General features: G+C 38.1%; 1 protein-coding gene across 6 annotated transcripts in view; it reads right to left on the bottom strand.

Moving 5' to 3' along the window:
* mctp1a (multiple C2 domains, transmembrane 1a) overlaps nucleotides 1-22,269 on the bottom strand; it is a 259,323-nt gene that overhangs the window by 29,140 nt on the left and 207,914 nt on the right. For all 6 annotated transcript variants that reach the window (XM_067438205.1, XM_067438204.1, XM_067438207.1 and 3 more), the window contains one exon: nucleotides 12,938-12,994. In XM_067438205.1, coding sequence (XP_067294306.1) covers nucleotides 12,938-12,994 — 57 coding nt within the window. The remainder of the gene's footprint in view (nucleotides 1-12,937; nucleotides 12,995-22,269) is intronic.

Here is a 22,269-nt window from a genome sequence, read left to right as displayed (position 1 = left end):
TCCCATAACACTATGTATATTTAAAGGTATACACTGTATACATAAGATCTGTTTTCCTATATGCACTCGGATCTCAGTATCTGAATGCTACAGATGGTATTAACATAAAATTCGTATAGGGTCAGTTTTCACGTTCAGGTCAGCTACTGTCAAGAAAGATCAACAGTTTAGAGAATACATGGGTTTGGTGAGTATCATAATACAAGAAACTGTATTATACTTAAAATACAAAATACGAGTAACTACATTTCCTTGAAGTTGACATTTAAATGGGTCATGAATTGAGAAATCAACTTTTCATTCCGCCTTTGATATATAAAAGTTAATTGTGATATAAGAATATCCTGTACGTTTTGGAGCTGAAAACTTCCTTGTTAGTCAAAGAAAAGCTTTTATAGACACCAGGCTCAGAAAACGCTGGATCTCAGAATGTGCCAACCCTTGACGTCATCATGTGGTGAAACCGCCTCAACAGGAGAAGAAGTACGCCTGGATCTGTAGCCCCACCCACCGACTCGTGGAGCTAAGCGGATCTCGCTACCGAGCAATAAACATGTCAAAGATAGCAAGATATTGCGCTGTGCCTGGGTGTGGAAGAACAGTCTCTGCATAAGCTTCCTTCGTATTCTAATATTAGGAATGAGTAATTGAACTTTATTTTTAATGAAGCTCCAGCTCACGTGGGGAGGACATTGTGTGTGTTCCTTCATTTCACCACCGTTTCGTTTGTAAACAAGAAACTGGGTTTGGAGACGGGATGAAATTAAGAACATGAATGAATGAAGCAACACACCTATGTGAGTAAAAATTGTTATATATATATATATATATATATATATATATATATATATATATATATATATATATATATATATATATATATGTATATATATATATATATATATATATATATATATATATATATATATATATATATATACATATATATATATATATACATATATATACACCACTAATAAATATATATATATATATATATATATATATATATATATATATATATATATATATATATATATATATATATATATATATGTGTGTGTGTGTGTGTAATAGTATTGCATTGTTACAGATCGTTTGATATTAGGCCTCCTGCCTGGTGCTGCAGCGATCGCCATCATCTGGTCTTCAGCTGTCATGCCTCGATGACGTCATCAGGACACTGCCGAATTGGGAATATGTGGCAATAAAGCTTCTAGGGCTGGGAGAAATGTAATACATGGAGTGGACCACAGTGTACTGTGGAGCTTATAGAGACTTTCACCATCAGCTCTGTTTTCTATTCAGAAAAACTTTTAACTGTTATGTGTTAGTAGATTGTTTGTATTATTCTATATTTTTACTTGTTATTCATTTTTATTGTTATTTTTTCCCTTTGTTGCACTTTGAGATTCTTCAGAACGAAAAGTCCGTTATAAAAAAATCTATTATATTGATTATTTTTACGTGTCTAACTGAACATTAACACGCTGTCACAGGGCCCGCAAAGTCCAATGCCCAGCGCCCCGGGGCTAACTTATGTTTTCCAGACGGGCTATCAATACATATAATCTTAAATAGCGAAATAGCATTCATTTCATGATGTGCATTGTTCACTCTCTTGACTTGATAGTTGAAGGAAAAACCAGGCAGGTCAAGTAATAATTAAAAAAAAAACATTCCAATTAAATTTTGGTGGCTAACAGATAGATTGTTGTGTTTGTTTGATAAAGACATTTTGCGAACCCTGCAGGCAAATCATTGCGGTTGTCGCTTTCCAAAAGGCTTTCAAAACAATTCCTGAAAACAAAACAATGTGTACACATGGGGGAGGCGAAGCTCATTAAATATGCAAAGCTTATCCAATCATAGCAGTGGGAGTTTACTTCCAAGTCTTCAGTGCAACACACATCCATAAAAACCGAGCGTTGCAGGAGAGAGCCTCAAAACTATCCACAACTTTCCTGCAAGTCTTAGTGGGCGTCGCCATGACACTCGATACGTCCGGTTGACGGTATCTCAGTTCCGGTTTAGCACACATAACAGTCATGCTGCGTTCACACCAGACGCGAGTGACGCAAATAAATAGTGCTATTCGCGCGTAGTTGGACGCATAAACATTTTGAATCCATTCCCTTCATTCACTAAACAACAGACGCAAATTTGCGTCATGGGAGGGGCTTCTGCCAGGCAGTGGCAGTCGTCAGAAGGACGAGCCGAGTTAAGGCTTCTCTCGCCGGGGTTAATGAGCGCTGGGCGCCGCTGAGCTCCTGGGTCTCACACCTGCGAAACCTACTTGCTTCCATAAACCATGCAACATAAACGGACCCGTTTGGCATGTTGCCTAGCACCCTACGCACTCCTTTCAATACCCAACGAACTTCAAATAAACTCAAGACATATGATGTAGAAGTAATATTTGTATTTTAATATTTGTAATTGTTGAAATGTTCATGTCAGACATTGTCAGTAGACTTTTTTTTAATCAACATGAAAATAGATGCATGAACTTCAATGAATTTAAGTGCATTGTAATAAAAATTAACATTTCATTGCTGTAAATGTAATTATTGAGTTTATATATTAGTTTAACCCATTTAAAATACTGCAGTAAAACGGTATAATTTTTTGCAAGTATATGTTTAGTGTTTTAAATAATTTACAGATTTACTGTGCGGGTGGCAAGATATTATTGTGTGCAGGCTGCGGGGAAATGCAATTATTTTGCAGGACTCCCGCAAAGTGGAAATATCTAACAAAATAAATAACTAGAAACAAATAAACCTTTTAATCGATTTACAGGCACATGGACGTAAGGTAACTCTTGCGTGGTTCATAGGAACAGCCAAGCCTACCACACAGTGGCAAAATGTGTGCACCGCATAACTCTGGTGAACCGCTTAGTGCTACAGATATTAGTAAGCTCTTGTAAGATAGTCAGATCCATGCGACCATCTGGGAGATGTGATCATTTTGCCTAAAGCGTTGTTGTAAAAGTCTACTCCTAAGTCCTGATAATACAACCAAGCGTTCAGCTGAGAACAATATAGACTAACGTAAACCGGAAGTTCGTTACCGCCTTGTTCTACATTGCCATAGCGATCATGGGAAAGGTCAGAGTTCGGGAAAGCTGTGGATAAAAAAATGACCTATTCATCTAATCGGATATATGATATCCTGTTTACTTATTCATTATGATGTTTTTGAATGTAAACACCAAACAAACGTCATAAGTTGACCTTTAGACAACAATATGTATATATAAAAAAAAAAAAAAATATATATATATATATATATATATATATATATATATATATATATATATATATATATATATATATATATATATATATATATATATATATATATATATATATATATATATATATATATATATTTGGTAATCCGTTTTACATTAACCTTTTAAAAAATAATAATAAACTCAATAAATTAATATGATTTATGTTCATTCACTTGGTGGAGTTTTTTTTTTTTTTTTTAATCAGAGGAGTGTTTAACAGCAACAGCTAAACATCTTGTTGAAACATGAATCTAGTAAACACCGTTTACAAGTTTGGGGTCAGTATTTTTGTTTTGTTTTATAAAAATTAAAAAATCCAATATTTTAAATTATTTAAAATAATGATTACTTTTATTCAGTTGGTTATTGGACTAGCAAATGCACATTAGAATTCTAAATGATTTCTATATGATTGTGACACTAAAAATGTAGCTTTATAACACAATTTTAGTGTCTGCATTTGCATACTTGTATATATTATGGCCTAAAAGCTAAATTAAGATATGAAGTCACAAAACAGAGACCAGAAACCGACAAGCCTTTGAAAACAAACAATATCCAGTTTTTTCTCTCTTTCTCTGTCACTGTTTTGCTTCACATTCTTATTGAATGCTTGTTTATTTATAAGACGTACAACATACGGTTACATGCCATCTTTAATATCCAGTCGAGCAGGCAGCACAATCGCGCACACTTCCTAACAGCTGTTTGGCATGTAAGGAGGCGTGCGTGAGTTGTGGTAAGCCTGTGAGCATGACATGATTGCAGTGTGTATCTTATCTGGGGCGGCTCCTCCTCGGGCTGTGTGTGTATGTGTAGGACCATTACTCCAGTGCCCAGCCATGCGTACACTCCTAATCTCAGCACTCTTTCACCCTCTCTCTTTTGCTCCCTGGAGACACTGGCGCTATCATCCTGGCTGCTCCTCAGACAGAGCACTAGCACTGATTATCCCTCCATACTCTCTGGACACATGTCCGCACAACACCGGTTCAGATGACATCACCGAAATAGCCATATCATCAATTAGCATGTCCAAAAAAACAAACAAACAAATAAAAACAAAAAATGATTGGAATAGAAAATGAATGGGATGCTGTAGTGCATGTTACTGAAAAATACATTTAAAAATGATCTGTTATTCAACCACTCTTGTCAATACTTTCTTCTATGGAACACAAAATGAGAGGTTTTGCTAAAAAATGTCCAGGCTGCTCTTTTGAATTCCGTTCGAATTAATGGGAAATTCAGTTTTCAAAAAGAGACAAAACAGTCCCATATAAGTTATATATAAGTGGTCCTTTCTATTTGCAGTCCCAAGACTTTGTGGTTGTTCAGCAGGGGCATAGCTAGAACTTTTTTTCAGGGGTGGCCAGGTAAGTGATAATGAATTTCATGTAACTGCACCTCAACAGACACTGGTTAAACCGGTTTAACTGCAATAACAGTTCTGCAATCCTACAGATTACTATTCCTTGTGCCAATTTTCCAATATTCTCTGCAGCTCAAATCAGTTCCTATCAGTTGAGCTTAAAGGTTAAGTGAACATTGTTTGTCAAGATGAAACATGATGCACATTAACGTTAACAAACTGTCACAAAAAAGAGAAATCTTGTTTGTCTGCTGCGCTCGCATCTCACGTTTTTTTGCAATGTCTCGCACCCGACACAGCAATCTCAAAACATGGCGCACAAGTTAAATATTTTTTTATTTTTTTTATTCCACTGCCCTGTCTATAATATTTTTAAAATGCAGAATCGAGTTCTGTGTGAAAATCCATCCACTGCACTACTTTTCCATTGTTTTTCATCACTTGATGGATGTGTTTGGCCATTGCGTTCATGTCTTCACGTCTGAGTTTTATGTTTGCAAAGCTGGTTTGCAAAGCGTGCTCTTGCAGTGTTGCTATGTCCACTTATTATGGGATCTTTGGACTTGTTATTTTTTCCACATTAAGAGGTGAACTGTAAGTTTAGCTGGAGTGTGTACATGGCCCTTGTACCAGTGTCATAGTTCTTTGAACAGAGAATAGTCAGCTGTTAATGCGGTCAAAATGCTTGTGCAACAGGGATGGCCAAGGGGTGGACAAGTTTCAATCAGGGGGTGGCACTGACCTGAAAATCTGAAAGTAGTAATCTGAAATGACTGAAAATCGTAGTTATGTCCAATATTTGGATGAATGGAACGGATCGCTAATGTCACGTGATTTCAGCAGTTTGACACGCGATCCAAATCATTGATTGATTCACTGATTCATGACCGTTTGAATCTTTATTTGAGGACCACGGAAGAGAAGACGATGCTGAATAAAGTCGTAGTTTTTGATATTTTTGGACCAAAATGTATTTTCGTTGCTTCAAGAGATTTTAATTAACATATGATGTCGCATATGGACTACTTGAGGGGGAGAGGGGATAGTGATTGCAGTGCCATTTTTGACCACAAGCTTACATACACTTCCTTTAATGTTATCCACCATCGTTTTGTGTGTTTTTTTTTATTTTATTAAACGTATCGGTTCAGGGACTGTTTAGGCACCGGTACCATTTTAAAAGGTAATCGAAAAAAACCTAAACGATACCCAACCCTATGTATAAACCAAATGGCCGCGCAAACCCCCACGCTTAGTGATTTCATTCACAGGTAACGCTAGCTAAAGACAACGGCAGTGCTTTTTAATCTGGTCGTTCAAGCTAACAAAAAAATAATAATAATGTTATACTTGCAGCCATGGGCACTTGACACTTCGCCCTGTCTGGCCATATCCTTTAGAGTTAGATGGCATACCGTGGTAAAACTGTCCATGTTTTCCAAATAGTCATCTGGTCCCAAATGCTTTGAGCAAACACGCAGTTTCTTATTTGAATCTACTGGTGTCTAGCTATCTATAGTTCAGAGCAGTCAACCACTGATTCTTTTGTTACTTCATACATCCTTGGTCCACTACATAATTTGCCAGCTGCAAATCTGCATTCTTTGCAACGACAAAAACGCAGTGCCGGTCGCATTGGAAGTTACGCATCTGAGGAACGCAGTGCCGGTCGCATTGGAAGTTACGCATCTGAGGACTACTTTCAGGCGCTGCGTGATATCATTTCGCCACTGAACCCATGGTAGGACCACAAACCCATGGAATGACCGTTCCACGATTACTATGCAGGAATCAGAAAATAGTTCCTATCTATATCGGTATAAAAAACATTTAAACTTTTAATTTTCATTTGGTCTTAGTATACAATATAACTACAGAATAGTCAAGTTTTAAATAGGAAATAAATTATCTTTGAAAAAAATCATTTTTTGGAGTCATGCTAATGGTCTAATATGATTCAATAATGTATGCTAAGCTATGCTAAAATTGCTACACTCTAAAAAATGCTGGGTTGTTTTAACCCAATGTTGGGTCAAATATGGACTAACCCAGCAATTGGGTTGTTTTAATCCTGCGGTTGGGTTTTAAGACAACCCAATTGCTGGGTTAAAACAACCCAACTGCTAGGTTAGTCCATATTTGACCCAACATTGGGTTGTTTTTTACTCAGAATTTTTTAGAGTGTACCACCAGATACAGAGATTGGCTGAATGGATTAAAAAAGGTACTTGGAAAATTAGCCTATTTTCAAAAAAAGTGGAGTGTTCCTTTAAGTCTCATTACATTGTATGGAAAAGAGCGACCAGCACACTGTTTAAAACTTCTCCATTTGTGTTCCACAGAAGAACGTCCTATCAGTTTAATACTGACATGAGGGTGAGTAAATGATAACAGAAATATGATTTTAGGTGAACTATTCCATTTAAAGCAACATCATAGCTCTTCTCGAAATGTTACCAGAGCAAGAAAGACTAGGCTTCCAACATCTGCTTTGTGACAGTTGAGTATTTGATGCATGAAAATAGTGAATGCTAATGAAAATACAAAACCTTCGCAAACTTTCTTTGAGAAAGTGGCTGCACACAAGTGCGAGACAGCTGTGGCACAAGTGGAGCATTAGGCATGTTATCGTAGCGTGCCCGATGCTACTGCTTAATTCCACACTAGCATATCTGAGAGAGGTTTAACAATGTGAGGCACATTCATTATCACCTGGATAATTACCTGCCATTCTGCCTGTGTGTTTACATGTGTTTGGCGGAGCAGGTGTTAAAATATTTTGGCTGTTATTGCCGGGATTGCTGATGAATTTGGTGCAGTCTGGGAGCTCTCCAGAGAGCTATTCAGCACTGTAAACACACATATGTACACTATCTACATGCACACACACTGGCACTAGCCGGCAAAGAGAAAAGTTTGTGTGGCAAGCAAATGGCTTACAAAGTCATACAGCGAGCATGCTTTTGCATACTGCAAATAGATATCCAACTTGTTTAACCCTAAAACCCATGACACAAAAAGTACAGTACACTGTAAACATTTTTTGTTGGTTTAACTTAAAAAAGTAAGTAACATGTTTGCCTTAAAATTTAGAGTTTATTGAAATAAAACATTTCAGTTGATACAATTAAGGAAACTGGTTTTATAAATAGAAACATATAAATATATTATTGTATCTGAACCACATAAAAATGTGATAAATCATGAAAAAAAGCACAATTTGGCATGTTTCAATGCGGCATCTCAAACACAACACAATTACCTAATATGCTTAGAAAATATTTTAATAATATTTGTAATATTTGAATAAAGGTTGTCGATTCTCAAAAATGTCCATTGTATTGACCGGGTAACTTTTTTAAAAAATATATAATTTTTACAGTGTAGAAGTTATTTTGAAACTGTAGCTTTCAAGGCCAGAAGCTAAATAATCTGAGGCAAACATGAAATCAAAATTGACCCTATTTACTTGCTCATTTATTGTGGAAAATGTATCTGTCTACTCTATTCCAAAGAACATTATGTCTTCATAATCTATCATCTAAATGTAATAACTTGCTTTTCACAAATTACTTTTCCATTGACGTCAATCTGAAAATAGCAGCAGGAGATCGCTCTTCTCCCAAAACCCTGCTCCCAACCCCAAAATTATGTTTACAGGACTTTTGCTCTTTAAAGAAGCAGGGATATCGAAAAGGTCAAATGCTCGAGGCACATTTTGTTAGTAACATGCAAAGTAGCAAACTACAGTAAAAAAGGGAAAAGTTTGACTGTAGTTAAACTTGTTTAAAAGTAGTTTCCTCAACACTGATTTGATTTCACATAGCCAGGCACACTGCAAAAATCACCTATTTTAAAGCACTTTTACATTGTCACTTGAACTAACCTTGCTTTCACCTGATCTTTCTCTCTTCTTTTCCCTCCCTTTTTCTTGTTTTGAAACCAATTGCCTACTTGAGCAAAACAACTGAGCCGTCTCCATCAATTAGCCTTGACTTTGGACTTTCATTAAGAGTAATTGACTAATATCTGCAGTGAGTCTGAAGAAAGACACTTTTAACTATCACGAAACAGTTTGTTAAGTAGAAACACATGTCTTGGCTCAAACTACGCCTGCAAGAGGTCTTCAGTCCAATTCAAAACAGGTGCCTGCCATGTAATACCCCATTTAGCCCCTGGGGCAAAGGTTATCCAGCTAATAGCTTCCTAGTGGAGACTAAGGAAGAGCTGAAGACTAGGTCTGGCCTAAACATCTGGGACTTATTGCACATACTTGCAACATATGCTTCAAGTTCAATTAAAATGAGGCCTTGGCACATTTATCCATTTTTTCCCCTTTCCTTCATCCAGTAAAAGTGGTCCTACCCTGATGTGACCTCAGTATTTTACTGTTTGAACAAACAGAGAAGGTAATGAGAGTGTGAGGTCATCAACAAACAACGAAAGTAAAGAGACTAAAAGAAAGAACTGCAAACTAGTGTTGAGGAGTATTATTGCAGCTATGTTTTCCCAAATAGTGTGGCTATTGAAATACCAAGCTACTTTTTTCTATATAGTATCTGTGTAGCCTGACAAATTTCTGCATCACTGTATTTTTCATCACATTCTATCAAGGTTGTAATGTCTTGAAGATTGGGGGGGTGGGGGTAACTTCAATTCAAAATGGCCGTATTTGAGAAAAAGTAGTTTGCATCGCTGGCTGTTACTGTTGGTCGTTTAACATTTCTATCGGAAAACAGTTGACATATAATATTACTATTATTACATTTACGTTGTTTACATCTTGCCTCACTCTGTTTCAACGTTAAACTTACACTTCACGTTTGAATTCACACTCTGCCTCTGTGAACAGTAAACCCCCCATACTTTAATTGTATTGGCCATCTCAAATCATTTTGACATTGATGAGCACTGTTAGACCGCTGAGGCAGACTAGACTAAAAATGTAACTTTTACATTTTAACTTTTACAATTAATAGCCAATTTGGCTATTTTTAATTAGGGAGGGAACTTTTCCACCTCAATGTCTAAGGTGGTTATGGCCCTGCATTTGTATTGCACTTGTATTGCGATATGAAGCTTCTGTCATCTGTAACACGGGTAAGTCTGTGCAATTTTTAATGAAACTTACCAAAGAAATTATATTTAAAAATGAATAATCAAATCAAATAAATGAGTCACAAATTCGACCTAAACATGTATTAAAAAGCTTCTGTTGACAACTATCTTTTTACTTTTATTTCAAATATATACTTTTTTGTGCCTTCTAGTTGTATTTATTGTAAACAAATATAGCAAATTAATAGCCATTAATTCTGTTTTTTTTTGTGTGCCATATAAATGCTCTAAGTGTGCAACCGTAACCACACAGATTTTGTTTAAAAGCGGAAAAAAAGATTGATAAAAAAATTGATAAATGTCAAGACATTTAATTTATTTATTTAAATACAAAATCCAACATATGTGTTCATGTTTTGTATCTACTTAAAACATGTATATGTTGTATATGTATAGAACATGTATAAGTTGGCATTTGATTTTGATCTCTGAATTCTCACCCCATATAGCACACAGTAGGCGTTTCTCAATGTCAAGGAAGGATCCTCGGAAGCCAGAATTCTAAGGATGCTACGTCATCGACATCCGACGAAGGACTGTTCCAATGTCGAGGATCCTCGGAATTCAACCAAGACTGAGTCCTTCGTTCGAAAAATATGTCATATACAGGAAAGGATGCATATGAGTAGCCTTCGCGCACTTCGCGTTCTCAAATCACCCACAATCCTATGCGCGCAGCTTTGCTATCAGACGTTCTCGGAGTCGGACTCGGAGCGTGAACGGGGTAAATATGCTTGTATCGGGGTTTGTAGATGGGAAGGAAGGAGGCGGGAACCGGCAAACGTTCAACAACTTTATAATAGCCCCCTCACGGGCGACTGCCCGCACACACATAATAAAACATAAACAAACGATAACATAAAGTCCAGGCCTAGTCCTCTCTCGTCTTCCATGCTCCTCCAATTATACTCCCGTCACTGCCGTGAGCCGAGACCGGTGTGGCGATCAGCTGCCGCTCATTATCACTCCACCGGCCCGCTCTCACGGACCCTCACCTCGCTGCCACGATGCTTTTATTTACGTTACCAAACATTTGTTATAACCGTAGTAAATATAAGTAAAGTTTAACGTTTAAATACCGGTACAAATTACTACTGTATTGATATTAAAACAAATACAAATAACGTTACACATAACGTTAGTGATGGCCAACGGACGTAATGACGCAATGACGTGCACTTGCTAGCCTGTTCCATTTACGTGTTCTCCGAATGCTAAAGAAGAGCCTCGCCTAGCCTCTGAAGGAAGTGACTTGGAAGGATCTGTCCTTCCAAGGAAGCATCCTTGACATTGAGAAACACCTAGTGTGTCAGGAATCTGGGCATCCTTTTTGACACCAGCTTAAAGTTTGACAAACAGACCACTGCTGTTGTCAAATCATGCTTCTATCTTTGCCTTCTTAATAAGATTAAACCCTTTATTTATTGAGGAGCAATTTTGAAATTACAATCCATGCCTTTGTAACATTGCGACTTGACAACTGTAACTCACTGTACTATGGTATCTCCTAGGCCTCCATCTCTCGTCTGCAGCGGCTCCAAAACGTTGCTGCTAGAATGCTTGACAGGAAACTAAAATATGATCATATAACACCAATTTTAATGTCTCTGCACTGGCTCCCTGTGAAGTATAGGATTGGCTTTTTATATAGGAAATTTTATAAAGCCCTCAATGACCTAGCACCTCGCTATCTTACTGATCTGTTAGTTCCGTATAGCCCGACACAAGACTTGAGATCACATGATCGTGGCCAAATTGACAGTGCCTAGGGTTAGACTTAAAAATCACAGCGATCATGCTTTCGCTACTGCTGGACCCATTTGGAATAGCCTTCCTCCCTATATTAGGGTAGCTCCTTCTCTAAATACATCTAAATCTTATCTCAAGACATATTTATTTTCATTGGCTTTTAACACTGCTTAGTATGCTCTCCTTGTTTATTGTTGATTGTTTATTTGTGTGCCTGTTCTTGTTCTTTTACTTATTTTTTTCTCGTTTTACTTTTTTTCTTGTATACCTTCTACAGCACTTTGGTCAACCTTGGTGGTTTTTAAATGTGCTCTATAAATAAACATTGATTGATGATAGATGGATGGATGGATGGATGGATGGATGGATGGATGGATGGATGGATGGATGGATGGATGGATGGATGGATGGATAGATAGATAGATAGATAGATAGATAGATAGATAGATAGATAGATAGATAGATAGATAGATAGATAGATAGATAGATAGATAGATAGATAGATAGATAGATAGATAGATAGATAGATAGATAGATAGCTCTAAATTTAAATCATTCTACCCAGTTATAAAAAATAAAAACAAAACTATGCAAAACTATGGAAACTAAGACCATGATAAGGTAAAAAAAACAGAGAGAGGACATCAGAGAAGAAAAGTAGCCCTTCTCAACTTTCCAACAACTCCTCAGAGCTAATCTGTCTGGAGAAATCCTTGACGTTAATGTCGATACCCAGTTCATTCTTCTGCCTACGACCTTCTACTTCATGCTCTTCCAAAGTCCACTAAAGAAAAATGTATATTAGATGTCATAGGTTATGTTTTCATCTTAATACAGTCACGTTGCTCGAAAAATGTACTTGTTGACATTCTTCTTGACCCATTTTCTGACAAAATACATGAGCGCTAGTATTTTGATGAGCAATAATATGAATCTGCCCGTTCAGAACCATTCAAATGCTTTCTTGTGAATGCTGCTGGGGCATTTGGCCTGAGGTCATTTGAATGCTATTAATTGCACTTCAAAGGCCTTGAGAAATATCAGAAGCGCAACACAGAGACCCTGAAGCCAAGTTTATTTATGCCTATGTGGTTCCCTCTTTTTTCTGGGTAAAAAGGAAGCATGTACTGGAACCCTGTAGAATTCAAACACTAGCTTCTCTGAAAGACTAGCTGTGGACCTTTAATATGTGGCTGTAAGTGTTAAATACACACACACACACACCCACACACACACACACACACACACACACACAAAACAATGACCTATTGGTATTTGAGTGAGTCAAACATAAGAACTACTGCATTTTCATTTCATTTCACTTTAGAGAAGAACATCTGAGTATTAAATATACATCTGTGTTGAAATACATGTTTGAGAGTGGCACCGATAATTACCTTGTCATCTCTGTCAAAGTCTTCCTCCTCGTCCTCCAGCAAATCCTCCACAGCTTGCTGATGTGCATTGTGAAAAGCAGAACAAAAGAGAAGAGAATGGGGGGGTTGAAGAGAAGAAAAAAACAAAACAAAGAGAAAATCAATTTCACATGTACACTTAGGAACATCTCCACATCTTCAAGTGAAAACAAATGATAGCACATAGTCCCCTGATAGAAAGCAAACCCTCAGAGTCTGACCTCAGTCTCTAAAGTCATCAGTTGTGTCCTCTTGTCCATAAGGTTAAAACCTCAATAGAGCCTTTGGCAAAAGGAGGCTGATGACATAGAACGTTAACTATGTGCTTCAGTGGACCAGATCCAGGCCAACAATGGTCCCTTCAAAACCCCTTCAGGTTTTCATACTTAACTCAAGCATACAAAGAGCTGAATGTCCATGACCTTAAGAAACGCTGCTGGCTATTCGATTCTCCCAGAAGAACATACGAACACAAACCAGAAAGAATGATGAAAAGAGTGATGCAGAGAATATTGAAAGCAAGATAGAGGGCAGCTAATCGTTTAGCAGTGTGAAAGGCACATTTATATGAATGCACACATACAGTATCAAAATACTTTGTCAGTTTATATTTCAGTTTATGAATATGTTTGTACCATATGCTGTTGTAAATGAACTCCCTGTACTTTAGTTAAATATCTAATAATAATTTTATTAATAGGCTATTGTAATACTAATAATTTAACAATGATCAATTAATATAATTAACAATAATTAACAATAATTCCAGGCTCAAAAGCTTGGGGGGGGGGGGGGGGATATTTGCTTGCTTACATCTCTGAATAATCGTAGTGGAGTATTTTTACTTTCTACTCAATATTTTTTTTTTTATATATATACTTTATCAGTGTTTTTCTTTAGAAAACTTTTAATGCATGCATTCCAAAGCATAATATATGTCATACTTTTTAATGCATTACATTTCATAAATAAAAGTTGTTGTTTTCTTACCTTTAATACTCATTTACATTTAAAATGTAGTACTTTCTTACATGTAACTTTGAATAGTTTTACTTGAGTAAAATTCAAGTAAACTTGAATACTTTTACACTGTAAAAAAATTCAGACCCAAATTGAAATTTTTCTAGTGATCTACATTTTTCAGTTGGCCAAATTGAATTTCTGTTAATTAAATTGTATCAATCTACAGAAATTCAATTTGGCCAACTGAAAAATGTATACGTGATCAGTCACTAATTGGGCCCTGTTTTTATTTTATTTTATTTTTTTTTACAGTGTTTACAGTATTAAATGTTTAATGTAATTAAGTATTAAATTATATTCAATATGAAATTTATTGCTATAAAAAGTACAATATTATGTTTGGAATGTTGTGAAGTAAAAGTTTTCCAAAGAAGAACACTGATAAACTGCATATACTTAAAAAAAAATAATAATAATAATAAAACATTCATTGGAAAGTAAAAATGCTTCAATACTGTCCACCTCTGTATATAGCCGGTAACACTTTAGTATAGGGAACACATATTCACTATTAACTACAACTTTTGCCTCAATAAACTCCTAATTAACTGCTTATTAATAGTTAGTAAGGTAGTTTTTGTAGCATTTAAGTTTAGGTATTGGGTTGGATTAAGGGATGTAGAATATGGTCATGCAGAATAAGGCATTAATATGTGCTTTATAAGTACTAATAAACAGCCATTATCCTATTAATATGCATGCTAATAAGCAACTAGTTAATAGTTAATAACTGAACCTTAAAATAAAGTATTACCATATAGCCATACTGTAACTACAGTCACCGTGATTTTCAAAAATGTAGTCCTAACCCTATCCCTAACCATAATTTATCACAAAAAACAGAGGGAAATTATAGTTGAATAACACTGATGTAGAAGTACCTGACCCTGGTTGTAAGCCTACTTTACATAAACTATAAACTTGTCCATCAAATCTAATTGGTTGATTGTAAGGTTGTTCCAGGAACATGTTGTACCTGGTGAAATAAAAAATTAGCCTCTGTATCTACAGACCAGAATATCACAGAGACAGAGAATTTGAAATTGGAATAGCGCATTAAAACATATAAAGGAACGTTTCCATCCAGCCAGCTGAAAAGAAACAAATCATCACTTCATGATAACCTGGCCCTAAATATAACCCTAAATATATATAAAAAAAATGAATTTGCTCCAGTAGAAGACACTGTATATATTAATTGTATATATAATAAATTACTCAGAGCATGCAGACAAACACAATACAGTTACTTTCGGAAGTGGATTCCTGCTGTATGCGATCACGGCCATGTAAAACAGTTCTGGAAGGTAATCCTGAACCCCTTTGATGACAGAATTTACTCAGGCATTTCAGAATGACCAAAAGTATCCCAAAGTAATCAGATTTTTTTTTGGGATGCACATTAAGGAATCTATTTAGTAAATGTGTTTCCCATGTAGTTTACGTGCTTTTTTTCATATTGGATATATATACAGACATTGAGCGCATAAGTATTTTAGGCACTTTTTTATTTTATTTTACTTTTTCATGTACAGTATGTGCATAAAAATACGGTGGATGGAAACACAGTAATAGATTCATAGAAGTGGGTTCTTCTGATTTAGACTAGTAAGCAACCACTTCACAAATCACCCAGAACATCCTAGCAACCACCTAGCAACACCTTTTTAAACTGCAATATCAATTAAACAGAACACCTTAGCAATACATGGCAACCACCTGATAACCACCCACAACATCATAGCCATGAATTTTGCACAGACAAGCACTATTTACACTATTGCAATTTGAAAATCTACTTATAAAGGCAGATCAAATAAAGGTACAAATAAAAAAGAATAAAATAAACCAGATTTACGTCACATTTATTTATTCTTGGGAAAGCTGTTGAGTTTATAGAATCTAAATGATGCCACATATGTTTCACTCTCTCAAACAGAAGAAGAAAAAAGCCTTCCTGTGTGAGCTGGTAATTTGGCAGCATTAATTATTCAGATCTCATTGGCTTGTTCATCAGAACTGTAGACACCAAAATAATCAGACGATATGTTGGCACATAAATAAAGAGTTTATCTCGGTCAACTGAAAACATTATATTTGGCCTCCGTGGCTCACAGGAGCCCAGAGGATTGTATATCACATGTCTGTTTTTGTTGCCGGAGGACTGAAAAGACATAGATCATTATTTTTCTTCTTGTGGTTCCTCCTGTCAATCCAGCATCAAAGCTTCAAGGTCATGAGTGTGCTATTTACATACGACAACTCGGGCATTTGAAAACACCAAAAAGCTATCGGGGAGGAATACATCTTCTTTTTGATGATTTCTTTTTTTTTTTTTTTTGGCTCATTGCATTTCATCAGTTTTTTTTTGTGACATCCAAAAATTGTTACTTAGCAAACAATAGCTTTTGTTCCTTTGTCTTGTCTAAAAGAGAGAGTGTATGGCTGCTATAAGCCTCTTATGTAAATGCAGCCTGCGGCAGAAACAAAAGGAGGGTTCAGGATAGATACACGCAGTGTTGTGAGGAGACTAGCGATGGTGTTTTGCGGAAGTCTAATAGCACACGGATCGACTAGAAGAGCAATCCTGCTCCATCGCTAGGTTAGTCAGAGGTCATATGCTGGGGAAAAGAACTTGGAGGAAGTTGAACTTCAAGCAAACCTATGCAGCTTGAACTTGAAGGTTCGGTAGTCAATATGTCTCACTTGCAGACAGAAATCCAGACTAAAATAGCATCAGAGCCAGACTTTAAGTCCATTGTTTGGCCTTTCGGTTAGCAGCAGCACCATCTCCAGACCAGCGGCGTGACATCCATCCTGGCGAGTTAATGCACTTTTTCTTGCCTTCTGCCATCAGTAAAGGAAGAACCCTGCTATCTGCACTTTTAATTCTAACCTTCCCTGTGACAGGTGCACTGGGAATAGACGCCCTAGCTAGACAAGCCATCCAACATGAAGATATGCACTTTCGTTTTTTTTTTTTCTTGCCTCTCAGCTCTCGCGCTCTCCCCTCCTCCAGCTCTTCTTTGAAATGTGAGACATCTCTAGCGTCTCCAGCTGCTCAGGGGCTGGCCCTGCTTTGTATGCCGCGTGTGGACGAGAAGCCCGGGAGAGCCCAGGCCTGGAAGGCTGATAAGGGCTCTCGCCGGAGCACATCGAGCCCAAACAGCCTCTTCGCAGGCTGTCAGAGCCCTGCTGGTCAGAGGGAGGGCTTGAGTTTTTGCCAGCACTGGCTGACTGTGGTCTGACCTCTGTAGGGGCTCGAGTCAAAGAGTACGACTGCTGGCGATGGAAGAAACTCTGTCCGTTCTGTTTGTGTGAAGTATTAGGTTTCAATAAGAGCAGGTCATGATTCAAATATGAGGACAATGGGCATAATAATAGTTGGGATGTGTGGGAGAGAGACGGAGCAGCCAGTACGTCTCTTTGGGGCAGAGATGTTCGGGGCACATGGGCCGTCAAGAGGACACGCCAGGGTCGCGCGTATCCAAAAGCCACGGGAGTCGGCTGTGTCGTCGGTCCCACAGCTCGAGCTCTACTGTAATCCGCGGCAGCCCTGAACCCACAGGACCCAGAAAAACACTCTGGCTTTCTGTTCCGTAAATAAACCCCAGCTTCCCGAGACAAGCCTGCGTCAACAATGGCAGCGGCAGCCGTGACAAAAATCACATGGCGCTGCAGTGTTGTTAGCAAAATCACGGGTACAAAAGTTCACAAAGATGAAGTTCAGGAGCTGCCAAAGTTGCTCCCCGCTTCGCCTCCAACCTCGCCTGCGAGCCGTGGCGGCACGGGGGAAATCAGCAGGGCAACAAACGCTGCCAGTTCAAAGTGACGTGACCTTTTGATTTTGTCACCTGTCAGGGGCTGGCACGGAGGAGAGGAGACGTGTCTGCCAGGCGCGGGTGAAGCGCTGTCTCGCTAACGGGGGCACAACGCTGAAAGAGGTGGTACCACTGAGGTGGATTAAAGGCCTAGAGCACCTCTCGGCTCCTCTTCTCACTCTTCCTCATCCTCTCCCGGCCCTGCCGTCACACTTCTTGCTTTTTTGTTGTCCCTGTTGAGCCCGCAGCTGAAACACCAGCCTGAGAGTAAGACAAGCTCTACCATGAAGCGCCTCTAGGAGCACGGCTGGCAGACAGACTCTTGCTCTGGTTCTCTTTATGTTGTCGTTTCGTGATTGACAATGGAGGTGGGCTTGACAGGCCTTCGTTTCCCGCCACAGCAGCCCACCTGTACCAGCGTATCCTTTATTCATGAAGCTCCATCCAGGCTGTTTGTTTTTCAAATTACACACGCCGAAAAAAAGGCAAAACACTAGCTGCTCAAACCAGAAGAAAAAAAAGGTTGGAAAAAGTTTATTCGCTAACTTGCTCTCCGTTTTATGTAAAACACTGACATTGTTAGCTGTGAGGAAATAAGCAAACAGACTAAGAACAAACAGCTATAGGTTTGGTTTGTACGATATAGTAAATGAATAGTCAGTCGTCATGTATTAACAAAAAAATGAAGCTAAAGGTGAAGTGTAATTTAACCACCACTGGCAGCATTTTGTAATGAAAGCAGTGTTTACACTCGTTGAGAAGACTTTTGCATTGGACAGGGAAAAAAGTAATTTAACATTTAAAGCCCATGTTTTGTTCACACATTTCACCTTTAAAGTTTGCATGAAATGTAAATTCACACTATTGGTGTCTCCTCTGAATTTGCCTCACCGGCATATCATCCTCAATAAACCCGTCTCCAGTGCATTAACTCCGATCTTTGAAGTATTCACACTCTTGTGTAATCGACGCGCCATCCTAAATGAACCCGTCTTTTGCGTAATACCCAACATTTTGAATATTCCTATCTAAAATGATTTATGACCTGCAAGGTTGGCAGAATAATAATTATACACTGTTTAATAATAGGCCAGAGGAGAACTGGCACCCCAACTGAGTCTGGTTTCTCCCAAGGTTTTTTTTTTTTTTCCATCGTGCCCTGATGGAGTTTTGGCTTGCTCAGTTGGGGACACTAAAACTATGATCCAAGTTATTCAACTAAATATACAAATAAAATGTATTAATTAGATCATATTTAATTCTATAAACTATCCAATTCAAACTAGCCAAATGAAATTTTATTGCAATATTGTCCTGTTTAACACTGTGAAGCTGCTTTGAAACAATCGTCATTGTCAAAGCGCTATATAAATAAAGTTGATTGATTGATTGACTATTAATTCATTGTAAAAAAAAAAAGAAAAAAGAAAAAGTGCCTTAATTTTTTATTTAGTGGAATGACAGATTTCTCTCTGGTTATGTAAAATGTGTTGCTACTTTTGTTACATCATGATCATGAGTTTAATTTTATAACAACGCGTAAAATGTATTACAAAATGTCAAATAAATGTTGTTGTTTTTTAATTTATGTGATGTTTTAAACATTTTATCTGTCAAGTAAAAATCCAATCAGAAAATATCATAGACAGTAAAAGAAATGGACAGAGCTATCCCACTGACTTCAATGGCAGAAAGTGATGTCAGTAAAGGAGCACTCACTTCCTGATGGCTAAGCGAACTGCGCAGGCTCAGACTGAGCTTGAGGACGTAGATGTGACGTGAGCCTCCTGTCTGACAGCTGTAGGTCTTCTAGTAGTTGTGGAAAGTGAAATCTGAATCACGTTGTTTAAATATTATCTTCCGTTGCTTTTGGCTCACTATCGGTTTCTCCCCATTCTTCTCCCTTGACTTTATCAGACTTTATGTCTCCACGTCCCCCCGGCTGTCTCATAGACAGTAAAAGATTGCCTGCGAGCGTCTCCTCCTGTCTATACGGTAATTTCTCAACTGTGCGACAGAGTCGCGTTGGTTATGACGCAATCGTTAGCCTATTTTTACAAAAACAGCTTCTACAGGGCGATAGTGTAAGATACAAGGTAACGGAGCCTTTTATGCATTGTCGTGTTTCTTTATAAATAAACAATGGACAAATTGAGTCTTTAAACGTCTCAGATGTAAAGTTATTCACTGTCAAAGTGACTCAAAAATGAATGGGAGTCAAGGGGATGCTAACAGCAGGTGATGGCTTGGTTAGCAATGGCCGCCCCAATGGGTGGGACGCTTTCCGAGTGCTAGATTACCCCCTTGGAAAATATAACACATCTCCAAAACAAACAGCATATCATTCATGTCCATAGCATAAACTGTGATGGATGAGTTGCACTTTTAATAGAGATTTAATACTTAGGGTTTAGAACAGTGGTTTAGCAACTTCCAATAAAGGAATCATAAGATGACTTAAAATGATTCAGTCAAAAGAGTTGAGAACCACTGATTTAGAGTTTGCTTAAAACCTTAACCCCAAGCTTGCAGCAATACAGCAATGTTCACAAAAAATAACAGGCTAGGAAAAATGATTAACCTTTTAAAATATGTGAGAAGAAAATGGAGAAACGGCAAGCTTGCTGGAGGACATGGTGAGAGTAACCCTGACAATTAAGACCCTCTCTCCCACCACTGACAAGGTTGCCGAGAAAGAACCTCGAATGCTTAATTGCGCTTGAGCTGGTGAAAGAGATGTCACTGTGTTCCTCCAGCTCTGACAGTATATGCTATAATTAACACCTTCAAAACATCTGGTAAACTGTTTTCCAGGCCAGTGAATTCAGCAGCCTGGGTCTTCAAGGGCCAGCCATGGGCTTCATTCCCCTCCATTCACACTGAGCTGTCCAATGCTTGACTGAGCCTGAGCGGCCACACTGAAGCCCACCCGAATGCTTCCAGGTCTCCAAACAAACGTAGGTGAGGGGTGGTGTTAGGGTGGTGAGCACTGCCTCTCTGCAGGAGGTGGGCTAGCCACTGACAGCTGCTGTCAGAACGGCTTGGCAAGCTGTGTCAGTGCTCCCTTACCTTCAGGTTAGGATAGATGCATTTGAACTCCCTACCAGTAGGGGGCTCTTCCTCCGCAGCTGCGCAGCTGCTTTTGTTTGGGGAAGAAACAGAATGGCGCATTAGAAATTGCAGCTTTCAATCACGTGCTGTTGATCGACAGGCGTAGTTCAGAAGTCACATCCCTTTGTCTTGCATCTAAACCCGTGTTTATTTTTCTATTGTCTATTCACTCTGACACAAAAACCAACATCGTGGCGCTACGCAGCAGCCAGGCTAGCTAAGCTTCTCCCATTCTGTTGATTTAAAACAACAGTTTGGTAGTGTAGTCTAGTGTTTAGTGCACAGCCATTCCAGATGGTTAAAAGGAGCTTTAACAATAACAGCCCGTGACAGCGAGGTCAGGTATCTGGTGGAAGGGTGGCAGGCAGAGAACAGCAAAAGAATACGAGAGTCAGGGGTCATCTGTCTACAGGTTAAGAGTTGAGCTGGCATGTCACATCTAGAGGTAACAAGTCCCTTCAAGAAATGTGACAGCTAAAAGTGGGTCCCTGTTTTCCCAGAACATACTAGGCTGTGGACATCGGGGATACAACAAACAATGGATAATGCACGGTCAGTCTGATTTGTAATAATAACCGGCTACTTTTCTGTGACAGCTTCTTACCGAATAAATAAAGGCCATGAAATACAGATTTTAACTGTAATTATTATATTATGCAAGAAGAAAGGAGTCAGAAAACAAAAGACATGAAACTAGCACAGCTATGGGAGAAATATCATCTTGGACAACGGTAAATATACAGAATTATTATTATTGAATAGTTATTGAATTATTGTATTTATTTAATGAGCTGATTTGAGTTGCAATTGTAAATTTATCTGCGGCCATGTTGAATATATATATATATATATATATATATATATATATATATATATATATATATATATATATATATATATATTCCTTATTGAAAAAAAGGTGAGAAGATGGCTATAAGAATATTTCTGTTCAGCTTTCAGCATAGCATACGTAGAGTCTGTCTGTGAATACAGGATATCTGAGCACACACTCATCCACAGCGCTCTGGGTATACGGTGCGCTACACCACATTACAAAAACATGCAATGCTGATAGTCAGATGTCATACAAACACTTGGAAAAGTTTCATAGAAAATCTTTCCGTGTAGGCTGGGCAGTATCTCCGTTTCTCATTTCTGACTTTCTCGGTAAAAAACACACACACACAACACTTGGCCCGCTGGAGTGCCGCAGCCTACATTTATGTGTCAGCAGATTTAGTGCAGAGCTACAGTTAGAGTTATCTGAAATGACATCCTGCCAGGCACAGGGAGCACTGGCATCTCTCTAGTGTAGTGATGAAAACATGAATGGGACACTTCCACTGGGTGAATATTAGT

The sequence above is a fragment of the Pseudorasbora parva genome, chromosome 3 (assembly GCF_024679245.1).
Source record: "Pseudorasbora parva isolate DD20220531a chromosome 3, ASM2467924v1, whole genome shotgun sequence".
NCBI lineage: Eukaryota > Metazoa > Chordata > Actinopteri > Cypriniformes > Gobionidae > Pseudorasbora > Pseudorasbora parva.
The sequence above is the reverse complement of the archived record's forward strand: the minus strand, read 5'-3'. Positions and strand labels throughout refer to the sequence as shown.